General features: G+C 44.3%; 2 protein-coding genes across 5 annotated transcripts in view; both read right to left on the minus strand.

The window, feature by feature from the left end:
• Window positions 1-12675, minus strand: part of cemip (cell migration inducing hyaluronidase 1) — a 319445-nt gene that overhangs the window by 294423 nt on the left and 12347 nt on the right. The window lies entirely within an intron of this gene.
• The window catches only part of LOC140386430 (cell surface hyaluronidase CEMIP2-like), a 211099-nt gene that overhangs the window by 102835 nt on the left and 95589 nt on the right, over window positions 1-12675 (minus strand). For both annotated transcript variants that reach the window (XM_072468758.1, XM_072468757.1), the window contains exons 8-10: window positions 11879-12048; window positions 7886-8095; window positions 3713-3918 (exon numbers count right to left, since the gene is read on the minus strand). In XM_072468758.1, the coding sequence (XP_072324859.1) occupies window positions 3713-3918; window positions 7886-8095; window positions 11879-12048 (586 nt within the window). The remainder of the gene's footprint in view (window positions 1-3712; window positions 3919-7885; window positions 8096-11878; window positions 12049-12675) is intronic.

A 12675-nucleotide genomic window follows, 5' to 3' on the forward strand; every position in this document is an offset into this window, starting at 1 on the left:
GCTGAACACAGTGTAATTCAGGAGGTGAAGCTGGATCATCCACTTGGCACTCCTGGCTGAAGATGTTGTTTGCACTCAAAAGGTTCACTCCATTATCATTGAGGATGGGGATATTGGTGGTACCTCCTGCTCCTGTCAGTTGTTTCATTTGGTACCACCATTCATGGCTGGTTGTGACAGGACTGCAGAGCTTTGATCTGATCCTTTGGTTGTGGTCGCTTAGCTGTCTATAGCACATGCTTCCACTGTTTAACATGTGGGCATGTGTGTCGCTTTATCAGGGAGAGAATTATTTTTTAGGTATTTCTGATGCTGCTCCTGCCATGTTCTTCCAAACTCCCTATTGAACCCAACATTGGTCCTTTGGCTTGGTGGTAAGGGTAGAGTGAGGGTAGAGTGAACCATGAGGTTACAGATTGGAGTTGAATACAATTCTGCTGCTGATGATGGCTCACAGCACCTCATGGATGCCCAGTTATCAGATATTAGATTTGTTCTGAGTCTATCCCATTTAGCACGGTGCTGGTGACACACAGCACGATGGAGGATATCCCCAATGCGAAGACGCGACTTTGTCTCCACAAGGACTGTGCAGTGATCACTCCTACCGATACTGTCATGGGCAGATGTATCTGTAAGGGTAGATTCATGAAGATGAGGTCAGGTAGATTTTTCCCTCATGTTGATTCACTCACCATTTGCTGCAGCTCAGTCTGACACCGATCGACTTCAAAACTCAGCCAGTAATGGTGCGAGTGAGCCACTCTTGGTAATAGACATAGAAATCCCCCACCTAGAGTACATTCTGTACCATTGTCAACTTTGCATGTGGTGTCCAACATGGAGGAGTATGGCTGTGCCAGCTAGGTGGGGGCAGTGGGGGTGTTATAGGTGGTCATCAGCAGGAGGTTTCCTTGCTCATATTTATCTTTTATGCCATGAGACTCCAGGGTTAAGAATGGGATACATCAAACCAAGGAATAGTGATGGAACGATCCATTAACTTAAATTATTTCCTTACTTTGGGATTTTCAACATACCAGCTACAGCAGAGAAGCAGTCCAGTTAAGAAACCTCATTATAGTAAATTAAATCGTGTCGCCAAATTTGACCAATGTCCGACACTGACAGGGAGCTTCGGACACAAGCCAGTACACCCACCAGCATGCCATTGTGCAAGGCTGCTGAGTGAACACCCAAACAACAATGGAGATGTAGAAAATGATTCCAGAAATAGCCTTACCAAAATGTTCACATCTCTGTCAAACACAATGAAGAGTGACACAGCAAGTTCATATTGAGTGAAGAAAATCTTCATCATTTCACAGAATCACAAAATTGTTCCAGCGCAGGAGGAGGTAATTTGGCCCATTGAGTCTGCACCGGCTCCCCAAATGAGCATCATGGTTTTGTGCCATTGCCCAGCCTTTACCCCGCGCTCCTACATAACGGGCGACACTTACATCATTTCCTATAGTCGTGGATCGAGATGCCCTTTTTAAAGGCCACCCCGATCTTTCGACCCCCCTCACCTCCAGACCCCCCCCCCCCCCCCCCCCCCCACTGCACCCAACTTACCTCTTATGTGGTCCTTGAGTCTCCCGTCACCCCACTTCTTATGGGCAAGGCACGCCGGGTCTGACCCCTGGCACAGGCAACCTGACACCCAGACACCTTGGCACAGCCAGCTGGGCACCCTGCCAGTGTACCTGCCAGCCTGGAAGTGCCACCCAGGCAACCTGACAGTGTGGCATGCCAGGGTGCCCAGGCTCCAGTGCCAAGGTGCTACGCTGGCAGTGTCAAGGTGCCAGCAAGAGTGCCATGGTACCACGCTGCCCAGAGACTGACTTTATATGGCCTGGGGGACTTCCCAGGTGCTGTTATGCCTGGTCCATGTTTGTGTGGACCAGTGCTAAACAAAGCCCTGGCGAGTTCTCCCAGGCGAGGTCCTCGGCACCGGGAAACTCCGACATAGACATATTTAGATTCCGTTGAATCTCACAAGACGTTTCGCAAGATTCAACGGCCTCGTCACCTTACTAAGTCGGGCGCGATGAGGCCAGTAAATCGCGCCCATTGTTTCTATTTAAATAATCTTCTAATGTCGTCTGTAACCTGCCTCCTCCACACTTCCAGGCCGTGCATTCCAGACCCCAAGCACTTGTGGGAAAAAGTTTTCTCTCACATCACATTTGCTTCCTTTTCAAATCATCTTAAATCTGTGCCCTCTTGTTCTTGATCGTTTTACGAGCAGGAACAGTTTCTCCCTATCTACTCCGTCCAGCCCCCTCATGATTTTGAGGATCTTTATCAAACCTCACCTCAGTCTTCTTCCCTCCAAGGGGAACTGTTTGAACTCTCCAGTCTATCCTCACCACTGAAGTTTGCCATCGCTTTAGTTACTCCTCACATCAGAATTATTTTGCTGTTTGATTTATTTCCTCTGTATTTGCAGCCAGGGACAGTTAAAACCAGGTCTCCAATCAGATAAACAACGAAAGAAAATCCCAGGCTTTTGGCCACAAGTAAGTTATAAGCAATATGCTCAGATTTCCTCAACCTTTTATGGCCACCTGTCACAAGTGAATCTTCAGCAATAAATGTCACGACATCCCCAGGTTAGAGACCCTCACACAGGAGTTTACTGGAATCACGTCTGTTTAGATACTTGATTCAAATTATGGTCAGACTATCAGGTGCAGCGGGAGACAGTAATATTCCTGTTATTTTCTTGTGAGCATTTTCTTTTTAATTTGTCCCCATCGAGACCTGCTGGGTATTTTCTGCTTCTTTTGAAGCATTTTCATGTCATCGGCTCAGGTCACCTGAAAGATGAAAAAGCTTCCCTCATTCCAGGTTTCTTAGTGTGCTGTGTCCGACGTACAGGAATGAGCTCAAATATTAACTTTCATACTTAAGGGAGCTCGCTGAAAAGAGAGGCTTGTTGCAGAAGTTTTTCATCCTGCACTCATCAGGACAAATGCAAAAATGCCAAATTTCAAACTATCACAACATTTTATGCTGCAGGTGAAAAGGGCGCTGATTGGTTGGTAAGTTGATTTTGATTGGCTGAGGTGCTTCCCTGGTGAAAATAACAGGGAACGATACGCTCCCTAAGCTCCAGGGCATTTCAAAAAGGGCGCATATTCCTTTTGTTTGCAGAGAACAGGTCCCTGCATGTGAATGTGTATCACTTTCAGTAAGTGTAAATGAGTCATGTTATGAGTTCAATTGTTAGTCTTAAATTGGTTGTTAATGTAGCAATCAACACACTTAGGACTGTTCAGCAAATGCTGCCCAATTATCAAATCACATTTACACCAGTAGACATTTTGTTTTGGGTTTTGCAAGATCAAGCTGGTTGAGTACAGTCTGCCCACAACGAACAAGTGAAGGAACATACTGTTTGATTTGATCAGCCAATTGTGGGGACATGACCTACCTACCAGGCATAGCACTGGCACTGAAATTCACACACAACATTGCTCGATTGTGTCATAGGCAGAACTTTTTAAACAACTTAAAGAGAAATTTGTCAATTTCCTTGTGTCCCAATCATTATGCTGATTTACCCTAATTTTACATTCAGTCATAATTTAATGAGATTGGTAGGAAATATGAGCAAGGCTTGACAATGGTCCTGTTATCAGGTCCAGCCTCTGAGTTACACACACACATCAGAGGAGACTCCAACTCAAAATGTTCAACTTACATGCAGTCGGTACTTGGTACTGGAATGTAATTTCCGTAAACTTGATCGCGGATTGAAATGCACATTCTTTCATTGCGGTCAGAAGGGAGGATTGTGCCCGGCTTAGTGAGGAGCCCCAGGTTATGGTACAGTACATTCCTCTGCTCCACACCATCCTCCAGGAAGAAACAGTGACCCAACGTGTCATACCCTATGGTGTCTTTTACCTGCAGAATAATAAGATTCGACTGTGAACGATAAAGAAAATGCAGGAAATTTTTTTAAAGTTCAGAATGTACTTGCACATCAGTCTGAGCAAAGCAGCTGCAGATCAGAGTGAAGTTGGGCAAGAAGTAAGTACTTTGACTGCCTGTTTAAAGAGCACTGAACAATGGCTCAAGATGTTTACCAGCAGGCCCGTCTGCCAATAGGTAGAATTTAAATGTTGAGTGGGAAAGGAGGAATTCCTGCTCCTTAAAGTACAATTTAAGGTTGTTACAAATTTCCCAAAACCTAATAGAACTTCCCTCAAGACCCTCTAGGAATCCCCTCAAGGCCCCATAGGACTCCCTCAAAGCCCAACAGGACTCTTGTCAAGGCCCTATAGGACTCCCCTCAAGGCCCACTAGGACTCCCCTCAAGGCCCACGAGGACTCTCCTCAAGGCCCACGAGGACTCCCCTCAAGGCCCAATAGGACTCCCCTTAAGGCACAATAGGACTCCCTTCAAGGCCTAATGGTCTCCCCTCAAGGCCCAATAGGGTACCCCTCAAGGTCTAAAGGTCTCCCCTCAAGGCCCTATAGGACTCCCCTCAAGGCCCAATAGGACTCCCCTCAAGGCCCACGAGTACTCCCCTCAAGGCCCAATAGGACTCCCCTCAAGGCTTAATGTCTCCCCTCAAGGCTTAATGGTCTCCCCTCAAAGGCACAATAGGACTCCCCTCAAGGCCTAATGTTCCCCCTTCAAGGCCCAATTGGACTCCCCTCAAGGCCCAATAGGACTCCCCTCAAGGCCCAATAGGACTCCCCTCAAGGTCCAATAGGAGTCCCCTCAAGGCCCAATCGGATACCCCTCAAGGCCCAATAGGACTCCCCTCCAGGCCCAATCGGACCCCTCTTAAGGCCCCATAAGACTTCTCCTGAGCAGTGAGCCAGGTTTGACACCACTCTAGATTTACACTGTGTGGCATCAGAACTAAGGAGCATGAAGAGAGACTGAGAGGTTGAGGGAGGAGAAACTTGATTTAAACAGAACAAAATAGTGTTAGCGAAAGAAGTACTGCACACACAAATATATTTTTCCTTGAAATAACTGAAAAAGAAATATTGGGTGGGGGATGTAAATTTCAGAAATATAGAACTTATAATGAAAATCCATCGTTAGTTGTGAATAGAGAATTATCATAGAATTTACAGTGCAGAAGGAGGCCATTTGGCTCATCGAGTCTGCACCGGCTCTTGGAAAGAGCACCCTACTACCCAAGGTCCACACCTCCACCCTATCCCCATAACCCAGTAACCTCACCCAACACTAAGGGCCATTTTGGACACTAAGGGCAATTTAGCATGGCCAATCCTCCTAACCTGCACATCTTTGGACTGTGGGAGGAAACTGGAGCACCCGGAGGAAACCCACACACACACGGGGAGAATGTGCAGAATCCGCACAGACAGTGACCCAAGCCGGAAATCGAACCTGGGACCCTGGAGCTGTGAAGCAATTGTGCTATCCACAATGCTACCGTGAACGAAAAGGAGAGATTTACGAGGACGTTGCCAGGTATGGAAAATGTTATACAGATGGAAAGTTTGGATAAGCTGGGGTTTTGTTTCTTTGTAATAAATTAGATTTAGTTGAGGTGTATAAAATAATATGCGACTGTGGAATAGAAAGGACCCATTTCCCTTCATAATATATCTAAACAATAATTGGGGAACAGATTTATTGCAATTGGTCGAAGGGTTAGGGATTTTTATTTTCACTCAAATGATAGTGAGGATCTGGAACTTTCTGACTGAAAAAGAGAGGTAGAGGCAGAAACCCTCAAAACATGTAAAAACAATACTTGGATAACGGCTTGTAACCTACAAGGCTGGTAGGAAAGGATTAGGCTGGATAATTCTTTTTTTGGCTTGTGGACACAGTGGTCTGGATTTCCATGGTGACATATGAGCTCCACAGTGTAAATAAAATGGCGGACGAACCCCAGGTCCAGAATTCTGGCCCTTGTATCTGGAAGAAACCATTTTTTCCAGTGTGGGGTCTGAAAGAAAACTGGGGGCAACATGGGGCCCCCACATGTGGGAAACCAGAACTGAATGCTGAATTCAGACAGACCCTATTTTCACTACAACAGGGCCTTAACCCGTAATGTGGGAGATACAAATCTTTTGAGAAGTTGTAAATACTTACGAAGGGCAGATAAGGCCTGAACAACTTTCAGCCATCAGGTTAATTAAATGGTTAGCCCTCTAAAAATTCAAAACATTCTGTCTGCCTGTATCAATGAAAGGTGAAATAAATCTATTCCAGCAGCTTTAGCAGCTGTTTGTTGACATAACCCAAATGTTATCATCTTAGCATTATTACTGCTTGACTGCTTTCCACAACCTATCATTATCACAGCTGGGGCTTAGGCCCATGCTTTTATTTAGTTCAAAGAGATGATTATATTTATATTTATGTCATTGATGTTGGGTTATAACTACAATTATTTTGACAAGGGATTAAAGACTTGAGGGAATTTTTTTTTAAATTTAAAAATAAATTTAGAGTACCCAATTATTATTATTTTTTTCCAATTAAGGGCAATTTAATGTGCCCAATCCACTTAACCTACATATCTTTTGGATTGTGGGGGTTAAACCCAGGCAGACATGGGGAGACATGGACAATGACCCAGGGACGGGATTCAAACCCAGGTCCTCAGCACCAGTGCTAACCATTGCGCCAAATGCTGCCCTGACTTGAGGGAATTTAAATGTATTGAATGGGCCTTCATGAATGAAAGAGTGTTTTATATAGTGAAGTCTGTAATAGATATTTAGAGCTTTGTTTTATTTCATTTTCAGCATGGCTCCTGAAGTCTTCCCGTGGTGGATATTGGGTGAGTTGATAGGGATGGTATAAGGGAAAAGGGTGATAAATGGGGGGGGGGCATGATCTAGCAAGGAGTAGGAATAGGGCTATAAGGAGCCATGGAGTGGCTGGGGGAATGGGTTGGCATTATGTGGAGTGGGGGGGGGGGGGGTGGGGGGGTGAGAGGTGAGGGTTAGAGGGCAAAATTAATTAAACAAAACTGGGATAATGTCCCAGAGAACGAAGGTAGGCCCTTTGTACCGCCCACCCATGCACTTGGCAGCCTCCAATCTCTGATCTGTTTCAGGGGGTGGTAGGCATGACTTAATCCCGAATCTGGCACTCAGCACCTGGAATGAGGAACCCACCATTCAAGGCACTTTTATTTTTCCTGTAGCAGGTGCGGAGAGCCAAGAAGTTTCCCAGCTAGGCATATCTGCCTTGGGAGTAAACATCCGGACCAGTGGGCCTCCATCTGTGCCACAAGTGTCTATAATTCTATGAATTTGTCTGGGGAGATTTTGGAGGAAATCATTCATGCTTCAAGCTTCTTATTTAAAAAAAATCAAGTGAAAGTGGTTGGATGCTGTGACCTACACATGGCCGATTGTTAAAACATCAACCACAGAAAATGTTGTAAACGTCAAGATTATATGGTCAAATTATTTGGTCCAACATTTCTTGTTAGATTTGTGAGGTATCATGACACCATGAAATATCTAGTGACTCAGACAGGACAATATAAAGTAGAAAAAGTTCAAACACGAATCAGATGGTTTCATTATAAACTAGGCACAGAGCAGAAAGCAGAAAAAGGTATGCAATTTAAACAATCACCACAGCAATATTCAGGTGTCGGAGAAAATGGAGGATGACTGTTAATGGAGAGAAGGAATGGAAGGAACTTTTATTTATTAATACTTTATCCTGCGTGAGCACAAGAGAGAGACTTCAAGAGAATTAATTTGAAGTAACTTTCAGGTCTAGCTAGTAGCCCATCTGAACAGACATGATATAAGAATAATGAATGTCATGGGATTGCTTTGAGGGCTGCTGTGAGTGTATCAGTCTGTCAGTCTGTTACAGCCTCTGCGGAAGATGACCAGTAAGGCTTACCAGTAGGCCATTTGTTCCATGTATAGCAACACATCTGGAGAAGCAGTGATGAATGGCTACATTGTCCACGTAGGTTGGTGGATTGTAACCACCTTTCCGATCCACATCTCCAGCCAGGTGAAAGTGTACAGGGTAACTCCCGAGAATCTGCTGGCCCATATTAGTCAACTCTACACCAGACAGGTGAACTGAGGCAAAGTTTTGTAGGATCTACTAAGGCAAGATTAAAGACTTAAATCAGGGCTCCTTGTGCATTAGAGATTTCGATCAGAGAAACGGATATTGAAAATTTCACATCAAGATTTCTCACTTCTATTTCAATCAGGAGCAGAACGAACATCAAAATAAAATTAATAACTCAAATTCAAAGCACGGCCCTGTAGGGCTGCATGTTCCCTGGAGTGGCAACATTCCAGGATAGAGGACTTCCGCCAGCCCCTTAAACACCAATGCTACCTTGACCCATTTTCCTGGGTCAAAGTTCATCTCCCATGCATGCTCCCATTCCTGACCTCAGCAGGGGCCCACAAAGATCAGCGGGTGGAGAGGATAAGATAGGTTCTGCTTTCGCAACCTTTAAGATCACGTACAGTTATTTCTCCAAGGCTGGAACCAGGTGCAGTACATTGAACCTCCAATGGGCCGCAGTGTGATTTATGGCTATTTGTACTTTCACCAATAGTAGCTGCTTGCTGTTTATTTTCTGTCTTTTATTCCTTGAGACCATGTTCTCAACTGTAACCACTGGACTTAATTCTTGGGACAGTCAGTGCACTATCGTGATCAAACAAATCTCAATGCTCCCTGTATACTGCACAAGATACTGCGTCAAATACAACATTGTGGAATTGTTGCATAGTACTCATCATCTAGTTCCAGAATATATAGTCAGAACTGCACCATATACAATGGGGTCGATCTGCTCAGTGACTCCGTAACACATGATGGAGCTGAGAAACTACATGGCAAAATAAAGAGGTGACAGGAGGCAAGAATGGCTTTCACCAACATGGCTGATAGTTTTACATACGAACATACAAAATAGGAGCAGAAGTAGGCCATTCGGCCCCTCGGGCCTGCTCCACCATTCAATAAGATCATGACTGATGCTTAGTGTTTCGAGTCCAACCTTCCCATCTACCCCTTTGATTCCCTCGCCTAATAAGAACCTATCTAACTCTACTTAACAATATTCAATGACCCCACTTCCACTGCCTTCTGAGGCAGAAAACCTGAAACCTATTGAACAATTGCTGACATTCCTGCATTCCTGCCCTTTGGATCCCCCTACCTGCCTCACTCCCAGACACACCCTTCTGTCTCTGACCAAATTAAAAGGCTCTATCCTCAGAGGTGTGATCAGTTCCTGATACAAAGCATCCAGGTAACATTCCCTCTCCCAATGTGTCGCAGTGTTCGCAGCTCAGCCTCCAGCTCAATGACTCTCAGCTAAAGCTCCTTGAACTGCAAACACTTACTGCAGACACGTTTGCCTTGGATCATAATGTTCTCCAGGAGTTCCCTCAGGCTGCAGCCTCGACACACATTTATTATATTATTCACTTATTTATGTTGCTCTTTTATATATTTTATTAACTTTACCACTAGTTTGTATATTATTTTAAACATTAAATAGAATAGGCACATACCAATGACATAGGTAGAACCAGGAACACACACATGCTAGCCTGCTGCCACATCTCTGAATGAAGTGGTATCTGGCAAGGGTTGCAAAGGGAACTCTCGGTGAGATATAAAATTGGAGTTCCCCCAAACTACCCACAGGATAAATTCACCAAGCTACCAAGTCTTCTTTCACAGCACCTCCCCAAACTGTAGCTTCCAGAACTTAAATGGACGCAAACATCTGATGCAAGGTAGCACCATCAACTCCAAGTTCCACTCTAAATTGCACTATTCTGATTTGAATATATAGGCCAAATTTTATGGGGCCTTTGAGTATGGGTTTGAAGGCAATGGGTTGTCAAAATGATGTGGAAGACATCAGGTGACATGCCCGACATCTTCCTGCCGCTATGCCACCTTGCCACTGGCAGGAAAGGTGACAGAATGCCCCCCCCCCCCCCCCCATTGTCCAAATGAGCCAATTACGGGCCTTTTCCAACCTCTGTTGGCATTTTGTTTTTGGGGGGGGGGACTTTTTAGCCCAAGGACGGAACCCCCATCTCCAATGGTCACTTCTGTGGTATCAATACCACTTCCCTCAGCAAGCTCCCTCACCGGGGCCTGCCAAACCTGAGCCCGTGCCCTGAGACCTCACTTAGCTTACTGTGAGGTTGCTCATCCATTGATGAGCGCTCGTCCTCCAGGCATCAATGAGTGCTCGTCCTCCGGGTACAGCCCCAGCAGCGACCATGGATCCCTGCCTCAGACTAGGCAACAGCTCTTTGAGGTGAATCGCCAGCCATCTTCATCAGGACAGCAGCCACAGCGACAGCTACTTCATTTGCTGCCAGCTGTAAAATCCAGGTCCCGCTGCCTGCCAAAGGCAGAAGCCCTGCCTCCCCCAAAGAATGCAGAACCCCTGCCTCCCCCATAGTTGCTGTTCTTACATCACTGGGTAAAAATCCTAGAACTCTCTAAATAGCAGAACTGATGATGGAGCATTTTCATCACATGCACTGCAGGGAATTAAGAAGACAATTCACCACCACGTTCTCAATGGCAACTGAAGAAAGTTGCCATACTCCCTGAGTACCGTAGGATGGTTTCGCCTTTTGCAAGAGAGCTGACTGGTGACGATTTAACCCGAGGGTCACCACACCTCAAGCGAGGGGCAAGGTTGAAAAGGTTATGAAGAACTTCAGCTGGTATAGGAATTGAACCCCCACTATTTGCATCACTCGTCATCACAAACCAGCCATCAAACCAACTGAACTAACCGACCCCCCCACCAATACTAACTAGAGACTGAGCAATAAAAGACCAGTTTCATCAATGTTGGCATTATCCTGAGAATCCATTTTAAAACCTAAATAACACTCCTGGTGACAACTTTGACTTAAATTAGTTTGAACATCCTCAATTTACCCTTAATGGAGACATTAATCTGTGTTTTAAACAATTGAATGTATGTTAATAGCAGACAAAAGAAGACCTTTCAAATCCATTAATAAAGTTTTAGCTTGCTATTATCAGCAACAGTAGTTTCTAATAGTCAGCTCCAAATTCTATGATAATCTATGATTAATCTAGGACAAAGGTTCGGCACAACATCGTGGGCCGAAGGGCCTGTTCTGTGCTGTATTTTTCTATGTTCTATGTTCCAAATGCAAGGAATCCAGGTTAACATCTCAACTTTACATCATAAATCTTGCCATGAGTAAATTGTAAAAAATATTCTTTTTGAATTGTCAATAAACTCCTTGTATAACCAAAATCCTGAACAAAGAACCCTTGTGACATTATTTTTTTTAAAATCATTAATGGGATGTGGGTAGTGCTGGCTAGGCCAGTATTTATTTCCCATCCCTCAGTGTCCTTGAGACAGTGATGGTGAGCTGCCTTCTTGAACCGCTACAGTCCATGTGGTGTAGGTACACCCACTGTGCTATTAGGGAGGGTGTTCCAGGATTATGACCAGCGACAGTGAAGGAACAGTGGAATATTTCCAAATCAGAATGGTGGGTGACTTGGAAGGGTGGTGTTCCCAAGTATCTGCTGCCCTTGTACTTCTTGGTGGTAGCAGTCATGGATTTGGAAATGTGCTGCCTGAGCAGCCTTGGAGAGTTTCTGCAGTGCATCTTGGAGATGGTTCACACAGCTACCAATCTGTGTCGGTGCTGGAGTGAATGAATGTTTACTTATTAAACATTAACATTTACTTGGATTTACAATTTAATTTAAGAATGATTCATCTCTACAATAGGGCGACAGCCAATATCAAAGTGTTGAATTGTGCAATTTATTGTTTTCATCTACTCATGATGATTTCATAGAAGGGATGTATATATGACTTTCTGCAACACTTACCCTTATCTGTCCACCAAATGTATCATAGTTGAAAAAGTGGCAGAAGTTTTGCCCATAACAAGAGTCTTCCATTTCTCCTTTAATAAGGATATTTCGACTTAAAAGTCCAACTTCAGCTCTCATATCTATTCCATCTACAACTTCGCCCATATGAAAGTAACGGGGTTTACCTATATTAACAGATCAAATGCCACCATTTACTGCAATTGGCTAACACAAGTGCTTTCTTCTTATTACTAAGAATCTTACATGAAGGATTCTCGTGCAGGATATCATAGGAGTATAAGAGAAATTAACTCAGTGCGTTCTGATCAACAGATTTCAATCATAGCTTTTGACTGTCTACAACTTGTAAAAGGAAAATGGAAAGTAAGGAGTTGTACAACTTAGAACAAATCAGTGGAGTAGGTGACTGCAGTTGGATTTTTCTTGATTTTAACACAAGTGTAAAGGTGTAGATAAGGGTGAGAGTGTAGATGGGTATGTTGGAAGATTGGAAATGTCGGGAGGAAATATAAAATGATATATTTACAGCTTAGAAGGTACAAGTGAGGAAAGTTCAGAAGTGAATAGAACTAGAGATTTGAGCACACAATCCAGGTTGACAGATCTGTACAGTACAGGGGGAGCACTGCACTATCAGAGGTATAGTCTTCTGGATAAGGCACATCCCTACATTACAGGTATAAAATTATGGGGGATATAGATAGAGTAAACAGGAAAAACATTTTCCCCTTGGTGGAGGGATCAATAACCAGGGGGCATATATTTAGGGTAAGGGGCACTAGGTTTAGAGG

This window comes from Scyliorhinus torazame, chromosome 12 (genome assembly GCF_047496885.1).
Source record: "Scyliorhinus torazame isolate Kashiwa2021f chromosome 12, sScyTor2.1, whole genome shotgun sequence".
NCBI classification, from domain to species: domain Eukaryota; kingdom Metazoa; phylum Chordata; class Chondrichthyes; order Carcharhiniformes; family Scyliorhinidae; genus Scyliorhinus; species Scyliorhinus torazame.